Raw genomic sequence first — 13,088 nt, forward strand, 5'->3', positions numbered from 1 at the left:
CAGAATCTTAAGGAAAACCTAATCAGGAGGAGAAACTCCTATGCATCCCTCAAAACCTCAACTCCAGCGCTTGGGAGGCAGAGGGAGAAGGATCTCTGTGAGTTTGTGGCCAGCCTGGTCTATAGAGTGAGTTCCAGGACAGGCTCAAAAGCTACAGAAAAACCCTGTCTTGGAAAAAACAAACAAACAAACAAACAAACAAAAACCTCCTCAACTCTAATTCTTCATATAAGAAGCCAACTGCCTATTGCTGTGGGATAATGCTTTTGTACACTGTAAAGATCTGTCACTCATATTGGTTTAATAGAACGCTGATTGACCAGTAGCCAGACAGGAAGTAGAGGCAGGGCAACCAGACTAGGAGAATTCTGGGAAGAGGGAAGGCAGAGAGTCAGTCACCAGCCGGACTCAGAGGAAGCAAGATGAGAATGCCTCACTGATAAAAGGTACCAAGCCACGTGTCTAAACATAGACAGGAATTATGGGTTAATTTAAATTGTAAAAGCTAATTAATAATTAACTTGAGCTAAAAGGCCAAACAGTTTATAATTAATATAAGCCTCCGTGTTTCTTTGGGACTGAATGACTACAGGACCGGGTGGGACAGCCATTCAAGGGAAACCCTGCTTGCCTCTGTTCTCCACTGACATCATCAAGAGTGTGCTGTGACATTGTCAACACATTCCTACCCGAGCAGACACCATGTCCTGCTGGATCTGAGACTTCTCTAGCCGAGGTAGGGCTGGGCCAGGTTGTATTTCCAGAATGGCCTGCACTGTTGCTTCTGTGTGGGGCATAGTGAGCCAGGGTGTGGTGTCAGGGCTGAGTGCCGGGGGGATCTTCACCAGAGCCCAGTGTTCCCGGAGATGCCGGATATAGCCATGGAGCTGAGCAGCCAGTTCCTGTGGTGTAGGCTTGTCCACACTGATGCCCTCAGGGCTACAGGAGACAGGAGGGAGATCATGCTACATAACTGTCCCCACGGGGCAGTCTTCCAGCGGATAATATGGCAGCTGCTGGGGCTCAGTCCACAGAGAGCTTGCCCAGCATGCATGCGGCTCCATCCCGGCTCTCAGGAGGTGGAGTCAGGAGGGTCAGATACATAGCAAGGTGGTGGAACCTAGATGGTAGGAAGACCACCAGGGGAGTTTGTATGTAATTATGTGGTATGCACAGTCCGTACTGGACACTGAGGCTGCACGGACAGCTGAGACGCTCTCTGCAGTGAGTTCACAGGTACCGTGACAGACGGCAGAATAAAGGGCATTGCTCACCCTGCCAGGCCCCCACAGGGCTTTACAATGCCTCCTTGCTTTAGGGCTACACCATGCCTCGGCACTTCCTGCTCTCTGCTTCCTGTTGCCATGATGGATTGATACTTCTGAAGTCAAGATCCAAAATTTAATAATTTTACTTTTCACTGATTTTTCCCTCCAGCTTTAGAGGTTGAAACCAGGGTCTATGCATCTATGTGAGACTACGTGGTGATTTGCTTGTATGTTTGGTGTTGTATTTATTTATTTGAGACAGAATCTCACTGTGTAGACCAGTATGGCCTAGAACTTGCTGTGTAGACCAGGCTGACCTTGAGCTCCTCAAACTCTGCCTCCTGAGTGCTGGGATCAAAGGTTTGTGTCTCCACACCTGGTGTCACTGAGTGGCCTATTCCAGTCAGGCCCCATGACAGGGACATTACAGCCTCGTATGCAGCAGGCTCTGGGACATGCACCCCGTAGTTCAGCACAACTCTTGTGCTTCCTGAGGGTACCTGGGCCAAGTTATCTCTCCATCCATAGCAGCTTCCTTCTCCACCAGCAGCCTAGATGCCTCTGTCTCTGCAGCCTGCAGGTCACTCTTGGTGGCTCCAGCTCCAGCAGTCCTCAGAGTGAGCAGCACTCCATATGCCTCCTCACAATCCTCGCTGTGGGACAGGATCTGAGTGTTTCAGCACTCAGTCCCAGCCCAGTAAGAGGTAGGCAGAGCTCTATGGATTCAAAGCCAGCCTGGGCTACATAGCAATTTCCAGGCCAACATAGGCTATACAGTGAGACCCCATCTCAAATAAAAATACCGAAAACCACTAAAAGACAGCCCCCACCCTACATACTTTATGGGTCAGAACAAGACCTCATGGTAAGGCCCTGTGCCTTCTGAAGGCCCTATGTCCCTCTTTACATAGGCTCATCTTGGGATGCAGCCCCGCCCCACTCCCAGCCACCACCGTCATTGGCAGTAGGCACAGACCTGTATTGCAGGGCCAGGCACAGGGCTGTGGTCTCAGCCTCCCGCTGGCCCAGCTGCATACTAAGGCTCTCACAGCGGCCCTTGTGACCCTGGAGCACAGCCAGCAGGAGGCGGTTGAAGCACTTCAACTTCTCAATGCTTCTGCCTCCAAAGAAGAGCAACAGTGAAGATGAGTGAGGCCCCAATCAGCCAGAGCCCAGTTTCCTCCCCTCCATCTCTCTCACAACCCAGGGGCAGGAGGCATGGTGCCCTTAAAAGCTCAGCAGCTGTGACTCAAGTCACTCACACTTGGAGCTGCCCTATCTGGTCCTCCATGAGGTGCATCTCAGGGGCTGAAGGCTGTGTGGAAAGGCACCCAAAGATGTGGGTGCTGGAGTCACTCCGGAGGCATTGGAGAAGAGGGTGAGCCAAGGGGGAGTCCTGCCAGGAGGACATGACTTGATTTACTCATCATCCCCTGTTTTGGCAGGGCTCGGGGGTAGAACCAGGGCCTTGGAACATGCTATATACCTGCTGCATCACTGAGACACAACTTCAGCTTTGGTTAGTGTCTTACGTGTATGTGAGTGCACACATGTGGGATGTATGCATGTGTGTGCCATGATACATGAATCAATGTCCAAGCACAACTGTGGAAGCCAGTTCTCTGTTTCTACTCAGGGAGTGCCAGGAATTGAATCCAGCTCATCAGACTTGGCAGCAGGTACTCTTTCCAGCTGAGTTATCTCACCAATGCTTATTGTTTTATTTGGAGACAGGGTCTCTATACAGTTATTGGTCATGATCCTTTTGTCTCAGGCCCCTAAGCAGAAAATTAGTGATTTAGGCTTCTTTTTTACTTTAATTTTAAGTGTATGGATGTTTGTCTGCAAGTCTGTCTGTCTACCATGTGCCTGTGGAGCTCTGAAGAGGGTATCAGATCCCTGGAACTAGAGTTACAGATCTTTGTGAGATGTGGGTGCTAGGCACTGGACCTGGTTCTCTGTGAAAGCAACTAGCACCCCTAAACAATGAGTCATCTCTCCAGGCCCTGTTTAGGATTTTTCAGATACTATGTGTTGTATTAACAGTTTTCTCTGAGATAGAAACATTCTAAACTCCTTAAGCAGGGAAGTAAACAACTCCAAACAGCTTCAGGAAGTCCCTGAAACTAAGCAGATTCACTAGGATCCTCCCTGTTGGGGTAAGAAAAGTTCTTCTGAGACCAGCTGATTATAGTTGCAATGATGACTAGAGATCAGACCAGATGCCAGAAAAGGTTTAGACCAGAGTCAATTGGATGGGACACTCTCCAATGTGCTGAGCTGCCTTCAGGCTGTGAATTGCACTCCAGGCTCTCAGCTTTGTGAGCTGTCAGCCATGCTGGTGTGGGCTTTGGTGATGCAGCTGTCTTTGAGTCATTTCTGCTCATGTATGTAACCCCTCACTCATGATCCTATATGTAAACTCATTGGTGGACTAAGTTGGACTTTGGTGGTGTCTGTACTCTCGTGTGTCATGGCTGCCTACCTGGGATGAGTTGATGTGTACAGTATCTCCCCAGGAAAAGTTTTGTCACACACCACTAGGGAAGCCATAAAGCGCACATTGAAGCTTACCCGACACTGGAAAAGCAGAGGACATTACCACCTAGACTCTGAAGACTTCAAAGACTTCAGACTCACCTGAGGTGCCCAGGGCTGCCCTTCTGCCCCAGAACTGCTGGAGTTGCTGCTGTTTGTACACCCTGCTCTGAGGAGGGGGGTGGGCAGGGAAGCCTCCAGCTGCATCAGGGAATTCTCCAGTTCCTGCACCTGCCAGTGATGGAGGATCAGACTGTGGCTTCACCTACAGACAGTTCTGTCAGCAGCAGGAAACCAGCCAAGCCCTGTCCATATGACGTGAGACAGGTCCCCAACTGCCACTCAACACTTACCCCCCCCAACCTGGGGACTGCAGCTACTAGCAGGGGGTTGGGGAGGGAGGGACAGCTCCACTTTTTTTAAGATTTATTTATTTTTATTATTTTATGTACATCATTGTTTTGCCTGCATGCATGTCTGTGTGAGGGTTTTGGGTTGCTGGGAACTGGAGTTACAGGCAGTCGTGAGCTGTCAAGTGGGTTCTGGGACCTGAACATGGATCCTCTGGAAAAGCAGCCACTGCTCTTTTTTCCTTTCTAAATTTTTAAGAGACTCAGTGTTTCTCTGTGTTGTCTTGATCTCCCCAACTCAAGCCACCCTTCTCCCTCAGTCTCCCATGTAGCTGGAATTTCTCTCTCTCTCTCTCTCTCTCTCTCTCTCTCTCTCTCTCTCTCTCTCTCTCTTTCCTTTCTTTTCTTCTTTCTTTCTTTCTTTCTTTCTTTCTTTCTTTTTTTTTTTGCTTCTTTGTTTTTTCGAGACAGGGTTTCTCTGTAGCTTTGGAGCCTGTCCTGGAACTAGTTCTTGAAGGCCAGGCTGGCCTCGAACTCACAGAGATCCACCTGCCTCTGCCTCCCCATTGCTGGGATTAAAGGCGTGCACCCTGCGTGCAGCTGGAATTTCAAGTGTGCACCACCACACTGTGGAAGGAGAATTTCATTTCTGTGTTGGTGAGAGGAGTCTCAGCAAACTAAGAGCGGAGGAGTCTAGGCAGGGCTTTGCGCCCGTCCAGTCTGTTTTCCTTCTCTTTTGAGACAATGTTTGCTTATCTTGTCCAAGCTACTGTTAAATTGTGATTCTCCTGTCTCAGCCTCTGAAGTTCTTAGCATTGCAGGCTTGTTCCACTATAGATGGGTTTGACATTTCCCATCATCTGCCCCTTTCAGGTCCCCTTCACCACTTCTCTGCTGTCACCCCACCCCCACCATCAGGGTCGTGGTCTACCACCAGACTGTTCCTCCCACAGTCAGCAGATGGCGCAAGGGAGCACCTGCAGCAGGTCCAGTTCCCCTCGGACACAGAACCCTCTGTGGTCCCACCACACACAAAGCACAGCGGTAAATCCTGCTCCACCGCCACATCCTGAATACTGTGGTGGTCCCCCACTTGCCGCCATCTCCCCGACTATATCCCAGCCACAGTGACCTCAGGATCTGCTGGTTCTGTCACTGTGACATCAGCTACAGTCATTTGGGAAGAGGAAACTAAAAGTTTAGAAAATGTTTCCCTCAGATAGACCTGTGGACATTTCCTTGATGACTAAGGTGGGAGAGCCTAGCTCACTGTGGGTGGGGCCATACCTGGGCTGGTGGTCCTGGATTCTATAAGAAAGCAGGCTGAGCAAGCCAGGAAGCAACACCCTCCATGGCCTCTGCATCAGCTCCTGCTTCCAGCTCCCTGCCTTGAGCTCCCACTCCGGCTTCCCTCGGAGTTTTAAGATGAGAACAACAACAACAACAAACCTCTTCCTCCCCAGTTGCTTTCAGTTGTGGTGTTTTATCACAAATAGAAACCCTAAAACAGGATTATTCTGTGGTGTGTGTGCGTGTGTGTTTGTGTGTGTGTGTGTGTGTGTGTGTGCAGTACCCAGGGCCTCATACTCTTCAGGCAAGGCCTCTATCGCCAAGGTACTCAGAACCTTAAAAAAAAAAAAAAAAAAAAAGAAGCAGGCTGGCCTTCAACTCAATCTACATCGGAGAATTGACCTTGGTTGTGGCTGAGCAGTCTTTCACTTGAGATTGTCTCTCCTCAGCTTCTAGAGCGCTGAGATCATGGGGTGCACCCTGCCTGGCTTCCTTCTGACCTTCAGTCTGGGCCTCAAGACCCCTCTTTTACTTTGCTGTCTTCCTTGGTTCCTTCTCTGGCATGGTTTTCATAGTTCCACATCGGTTTGTTGGCTGAACAAATGTGTTCGGGAGGCAGGATCTGCCTGTCCCCAGTCAGATGCTCACCTGTCTCTGCAGGGTCTCCTTCTTTGCCCGGGCATCCTTCAGGGAAGCTTGAGCGCAAACCAACTCCTCCTTCCGGCTGCCCAGGGCCAGCCGCAGCCAGGCGTTCCTCTCTATGAGGCTACCTGCCTCCTGCTGCCCAGACCCGGCTTCTTCCTGACCACCAAAGGACCCAGGTGTCCCCTGGCCACTGTCTTCTCCTTCCGCTGGCCTTGCAAAGCTTAGGGAGTAGTGGTGCCAGGTGGCTATGGTGGCCTCAAGGGAGCTCAACCTGCTCTGCAGGGTCTGGAACAAGCTGGCTACTGACATCTCAGCAGGGCCAGTATCCGGGGTGGCTGCCTGCGGGCTCAGGGGGCTTTCCACCTCAGCCTTGCATCCTTCTTCTGGCTTCAAGGCTAGGGCCCCATGGGATCCCACACAATAATCATCCTCAGGCCTGTGAAGACAACCGGGACCCCAACCACCTGAGGCTCAGCAGGGGCTTTGGGGCTAGATCTCAGAGTCCCTGGGAAGGGTGAGCAGGCAGTGAGCTGCGTGGCTGAGGAGGAAAGGGAAGGGAAGGGAGAGGATGGAGGAGAGGAGGCAAGAGGAAGCTAAGGCAGATGTGTGGGGGGCGGCAGCTCTGTGAGGGGCACCTGCTGGAATAGAAGCACTAAATTCATGCTACCGGCTCCCGGGTCTCTGCAGGTCAGGACTAAGGAGTTCCGGAAGGAGCTCGAGTTTGGCCTTGAATCTCCCACTGGTGGTCTCTGCCTCCTTTGAACTCTCAGCCACTGGGTCCAGCTCCCCCTGCAAATGACACCGCATCCTGCAGGCTCTCAGCCACTGGGTCCAGCTCCCCCTGCAAATGACACCCCATCCCGAAGGCTCTCAGCTGTCAGGTCCAGCTCCCCCTGCAAATGACACTCCATCCCGAAGGCTCTCAGCCCTCAGGTCCAGCTCCCCCTGAGAATGACACCCCATCCCGCAGGCTCTCAGCCACTGGGTCCAGCTCTCCCTATAAATGACACCCCATTCTGCAGGCTCTGTGCTGTCAGGTCCAACTCCCCCTAAGAATGACTGCTCGCCACCACTGTAGGTTCTGAGTGAAGCAGGCTCACTCCGGGGCTCCGGGATCCATGGAATTGGGCACAGCAGGAAGAGGAGCACACTTGCGGGTGGAGGATGCCTCCCTCGGCGACTTCGGGGCCGTGTGGCCCGGGCACTCATGGCTTCTTCCACCCCGATCACGGCCTGATCTCAGATTCCCTTTGTCGGCCTGGATCCTTGGTTTCCCCCCCGTAGGAGTTTTGGGTCAACTGCATCGATTGAACACATTTGAATATTTGACTGCCTCACCTGATGGCACCCACTCTTGTCCATTTGCCCCAACCTCTCGCCCTCTTCTCTACCTGACAATCCTTTTCTCTCAGCTGCCTGACGGCATTGCTCTTATCTATGGAGGCATGGGATAGGGATCCCAAGAATCTGTTTTCTTCCCAGGACTCTCCTAGCACCAAACTCCCTCTCGTGTGTGTGTGTGTGTGTGTGTGTGTGTGTGTGTCCACCCTCTGCTCTGCTCCAGGGCATCCTGGGAAAGGCCTGAGCCCCTGGGTGCATCTCAGGTCACCCTGGCTACTGAGGCTGCACTGGCCAAGGCTGGTCTGGTACGGGCTGAGAAACAGGAATGCCCCTGCCCTGGTCACGTGGACAGTTATTGTCTTGTTTCCTTCTCCAGGATGTCAGCTTCCTACAGAACGGGGACAGGGTGGGGTAGGGGACTCTTGTCCCACTCCAAGATAACAGCTACCCCCGTATTCCAAACCTTTGGTCCCTCCATTTCCTCAGGTTTTCTGTGTTCCCATGTTCAGCGGGGCTTACTCCACTGTAATATCTTTTTATTATTATTATTTTTATTTATTTTATTTTATTTTTGGTTTTTTGAGATAGGGTTTCTCTGTGGTTTTGTAGCCTGTCCTGGAACTAGCTCTTGTAGACCAGGCTGGTCTCGAACTCACAGAGATCCGCCTGCTGCCTCTGCCTCCCGAGTGCTGGGATTAAAGGCGTGTGCCACCACCGCCCTGCTTATTATTATTTTTATGTGTTTCTAAAACAAAAACCCTGTAGGAGTGGGCTCCAGCATTGAAATAAAATTATGTCTTTTATTCCTTTGCTTTTTTTTCATTTGTGTTTGTGGTGGGTAAGCTGCATGCTCTTCTCCTTCCACCATGCAGGTCCCCGGGATAGAGTCAGGTCTTCAGGTTTGGGGTGCCTGCCTCTGTTCACCACGCTACAATGTTTCTCTTCAACAAGAAGGTCCGCTCTTCCCACAGAGCCCTACTTGTTTGCCTCAGAAGGCTCCGGTGGGACATTGAGCCTGTCCACAGTGTGTCTGCTGGCTTTTCTTTTTACTTTTTGTTTCCATTTTGGTTTTTAGAAGAGTCTCGTATAGTGAGCGATAACTTGAGCACCCGATCTTCATCTTCTGACCTCTGGGGTGCTGGAATGACAGGTGTGCACTATCAACCCCCATCGCGATAGTATTGGATGAGTGTCAACATATGTAAAATAAGAACAAAAATACAATGTATCTTATAACCCGGGTTCCACCTGAACAAAACCTATATTACTTAGTGGTTAACATTATCAAGGGTCTCATTTATGTACAGGGCAGCAGGCTAAGCTATATAACCACAGAATCTCTTGAATTCCTTTATAATTGCAAGTAGCAGACAGTATTGCTTCTAAATTTGAAACAAGGAAATCCAGTTTCTCAAGTAGCTTAGTTAAGGTGTCCGAGCCATAGAAACTTGTAGGTGGTAAAGCTGAGAGGCACACAGAGCCTATCTAGGGCATATCTTCATGGAGCATGCTTTTAAAAGCAAAACAATCCCAAAGAAAGAAAAGCTTTAAACTGAGAAAGAGGTTTTGCCGGTTGTGGTGGCGCACGCTGGTAGGATTTGCAGTTTTATCTTTCTTTTTTTTTCTTTTTATTGTTTATTTATTTATTAAAGATTTCTGCCTTCTCCCTGCCACCACCTCCCATTTCCCTCCCCCTCCCCCATGAAGTCCCCCTCCCTCATCATCCCTAAGAGTAATCTGGGTTCCCTGCCCTGTGCTATAACTGCCTGTCATGTAGGATTATTTGGTATACCTGTAATATGCTTCATATTATAATAAGCAATAAACTATTTCATTTTCTTAGAGATATATGCTGGATATAGCTGTTTTTATTTGTGCAGGTATACCCATGATGGCCATAACTTCTAATAAATATTTGATTAATGTATCAGCCTTTTCTGAGCTCAAAGAAGTTTCCCATTGAAAACAGGAATAAGTGTCAATGGTATGGTATACGTTATTTACTTTTCCAAAATCATCAAAGTAGAACACATCCATCTGCCAGATCTCATTCCTTTGAGTACCCTTTGGGTTACTCACTGCAGGCAACGGTGTTTGGTTATAGAAAGAGCAAGTAGGACATCTCTTAGTTAGTCCACACACCTATGGACACCTGATTTTTGACAAAGAATCTAAAATTATACAATAGAAAAAATTTTTATTTGCCTTTTTCTTCATATCTCTAAGGGAGTTTTTCATTTCCTCTTTAAAGGTCTCCATTATTTTCACAAAGTTATATTTAAAATCATTTTCTTCTGCTTCTTCTGGGTTAGATGATCAAGTCTTCCTGTTGTATAACCACTGGGTTCTTTTGTTACCATGTTGCTGTTTAGGTTGTTGGATGAATTCTTGCATTGGCACCTACCCATCTCTTCCTTCAATTGGTGCTGACAGTGTCTTTACCTCTTGGTTTATTCCTTGCAGTGACTTTCTGTGTCTTTGGGAACTGTTCTTGGTCTGCTCTGTACTGTCACTGTCTGTATCTCAGGGAGCCACTGAGGTCTTTTTTGTCCCTGTCTCTTGGCCTGCTCTCTTGGTCTGCTCTCTTGGCCTGCTCCTTTGGTCTGCACTCTGGATTTGCTCTGTGCAGTCACAGCTTGTGCTTCAGAGTTCCTTTCTTCGTCTTCTCTCTTGGTCCTCTCTGCATAGTTGCAACTTGTGTTTCAGTGTTCCTCTAAGGTTGCCAGGGAGTTGGAAAGTTTGGGGGTGAAAGTGAACTTGTAGCTTTCAGGGTCTGTTGGATAGGATGGGGGTGACAGAGTAGCCTACATGAAGGAAACTCACCCGCTGCCTGGCTAGAGAAGCTGATGCAGGTGGGGGTAGGGGGACCAGGGTTTTGCCCTGCTAGGAAGGGCCTATAGAGTGGGGTGTCCCATTGGGTAGGTGGTGACTTACCTCTTGGTCCTCTCTGTGTAGTAGCAGGTTGTGTTTCAGAGAACCCTTGAGGTTTCAGGAGGGATAGGAAGGTTTAGGGGCAGAGTAAGACTTGTAGCTTTCAGGGTCCAATGGATGGGATGGGAGTATTGGAGAAGCTTACTTGCAGGAAACTCACTTGCTTGCTGGCTAGAGAAATGGGGGCATATGGTGGAATGACCTAGGGTTTTGCCCTGTATGGAGGACTCAGAGACTCAACTAAGAAAAAGAATTACAGACCAGTCTCACTCATGAACACTGATGCAAAAATACTCAATAAAATACTGGTAAACTAAATCCAAGAACACATCAAAAATCATCCACCACGATCAAGACAGTTTCATTTCAGAGATGCAGGGATGCTTCAACATACAAAAAATCTATTAATGTAATCCACCCTATAAATAAACCGAAAAATAACATATATGATTACCTTGTTAGATGTTGGAAAAAATTCAACAAAATCCAACATCTGTTCATGATAAAAGTCTCAGAGAGATCAGAGGTACAAGGAACATATCTAAACATATAAAAAGCAATATGCAACAAACCAGCAGCCAATATCAAATTAAATGGAGAGAAACTCAAAGCAATTCCACTAAAATCAGAAACAAGACAAGGCTTTCCACTCTGTCCATATCTTTTCAACATAGTTCTTGAAGTTCTGGCTAGAGAAATACGAAAACAAAAAGAAATAAAGGGGATTCAAAATTTAAAGGAAGAAGTCAAACTTGGCTATTTGCAGATGATATGATAGTATACATAAGTGACCCAAAAACCCTACTAGGGAATTCCTACAGCTAATAAATACCTTCAATAATGTGGCAAAATACAAGATCAAGTAAAAAAAAATCAGTACCCTTCCTATATACAAATGATAAAGAAACTGAGAAAGAAATCAGAGAAACATAACCATTCACAAAACACACAAATAACATAAAATATGTTGGGGTAACACTAACCAAAGAAGTGAAAGACCTGTTTGACAAGAACTTTAAGTCTTTGAAGAAACAAATTGAAGAAGATGCCAGAAAATGGAAAGATCTCCCATGCTCTTGGATAGGTAGGATCAACAAAATAAAATGACAATCCTACAAAAAGCAATCTTTAGATTCAATGCAATTCCATCAAAATCCCAACACATTCTTCACAGACCTTGAAAGAATAATACTGAACTTCATATGGAAAAACAGAAAAAATGGGATAGCCAGCAAATAAAGGAACTTCCAGAGGCATCACCATCCCTGACATCAAGTTCTATTATAGAGCTACAGTAATGAAAACAGCATGGTGTTGGCATATATAGACAGGTTGACCAATGGAATTATATTAAAGAACCAGATATTAATCCACACACCTATGAACACTTGACTTTTGACAAAGAATCTAAAATTATACAATGGAAAAAAGAAAGCATCTTCAACAAATAGTGTTGGCATTACTATAAGTAAACATGCAGAAGAATGCAAATAGACCCATATCTATCCTCAAAGCATTGTGCTTACCTTCTCTGAGGAGTGGATGGGGGGCAGTGGAAGAGAGTTGGAGGGAATGGGAGGAGGGAAGGGAGTGGGAACTGGGTTTGGTATGTAAAATGACAAAAGATAGTTTTCTTTTAAAAAGAAAAGAAAAAATAAACTGAATATTCACAAAAATGTTGAGCTCAGTAGCGTTTAGATGTTAGTCAGAAAACAATAATGTTTACCCACAACATTCACTGTGTTGTTCACTGTGTTGGTCAGTTGGGGTTGGTTGTAGTTATTGGCTTACTTCCTTGCAAGACTCTGAATGATTCTGTAAAGTATCCCACTGCTTTCCTCTGTGTTGCTTTCTGTGTTGATGAGAGAGAGAGAGAGAGAGAGAGAGAGAGAGAGAGAGAGAGAGAGAGGGACAGTCACACACAGGGACAGATACACACACACAGGGGACTCATGAGACAGACTTCTCTAAACAGGCACAGATTCAGATTCATGCAACAGAGGGCAGAGGACACAGGGAGCATTGAGCAGAGAATCCAAATCTAGATGTGCTCTTGGTTAAATGATTCTAAGGGAACGGGCTCCTATTTCTTTCCTTATGTAACACTGATGCACTGATAGTGACTCAGAGTTAGTTGTTGATGTGTTTAATCCACTCAATGGACCCTAGGAGAGAACCTCTATTGTTTGGTTTTAATGACATAGTACCAACTTGCCTTCTAAATACTTAACATTTATAACTGTATATTGGAGCATCTATCCTCCCTCATCAGAGACACATATCTATGCAGTGAGCTGTGGTGAATGCAGACTCACAGCTGGTCAAGATACAGAGGATACATATATGTCTAGTGCTCAGACCTCAACACAATAGCTATATCACACCCTCCAAGATTCATGGACTACTTTTGAACACGGAGGCAGAGGTTGTAGATAAATACTGCGAAATGGTATACACTACACAATGACCGCATTCATGTGATTATCTTCACAAGACCTCCATAAACCTGGACCATCATTTCATCATGCAGTGAGTTACTATGGCCAATTAATAGGCGATGGGAGAAGGAGTGTCGTAAAATTCAAAGAAGAGAAATTGCAAGTAAGTGACCACCCTTTATCATTGAAGGACAACATCATTGCTTGGCTGGCGTTTTATACATGTTTGAGTAGTTTGAGTATGTAACCCGCAACAAGGTTGGTTTTTGACTTGCAAATCAGTGAAA

The 13,088-nt window shown here is 47.2% G+C and overlaps 1 protein-coding gene across 1 annotated transcript; it reads right to left on the reverse strand.

Annotated features, from left to right (window-relative positions):
- Positions 1–674: 674 nt before the first annotated feature.
- Positions 675–7,300, reverse strand: LOC130863191 (harmonin-binding protein USHBP1-like). Its single transcript, XM_057753089.1, has 8 exons — positions 7,247–7,300; positions 6,759–6,880; positions 6,095–6,527; positions 3,909–4,037; positions 2,531–2,664; positions 2,245–2,385; positions 1,769–1,921; positions 675–939 (listed from the first exon to the last, which is right to left on the reverse strand). Exons 1-8 carry the CDS (start codon positions 7,298–7,300, stop codon positions 675–677), a joined length of 1,431 nt encoding a protein of 476 aa, XP_057609072.1.
- Positions 7,301–13,088: the final 5,788 nt, after the last annotated feature.

Source organism: Chionomys nivalis, chromosome 20 (assembly GCF_950005125.1).
Source record: "Chionomys nivalis chromosome 20, mChiNiv1.1, whole genome shotgun sequence".
In the NCBI taxonomy this organism is placed as follows: Eukaryota; Metazoa; Chordata; class Mammalia; order Rodentia; family Cricetidae; genus Chionomys; species Chionomys nivalis.

Excerpts from the sequence above, each read along its gene's own strand:
- LOC130863191 (XM_057753089.1), bottom strand. The coding sequence starts at position 7,300 with ATGAGTGCCCGGGCCACACGGCCCCGAAGTCGCCGAGGGAGGCATCCT. Across the intron at positions 6,881-7,246 it reads GAGGGAGGCATCCTCCACCC|GGGGAGCTGGACCCAGTGGC; the intron begins GCAAGTGTGCTC and ends TGTCATTTGCAG. Across the intron at positions 4,038-6,094 it reads AGGAGACCCTGCAGAGACAG|GTGCAGGAACTGGAGAATTC; the intron begins GTGAGCATCTGA and ends CATCACTGGCAG.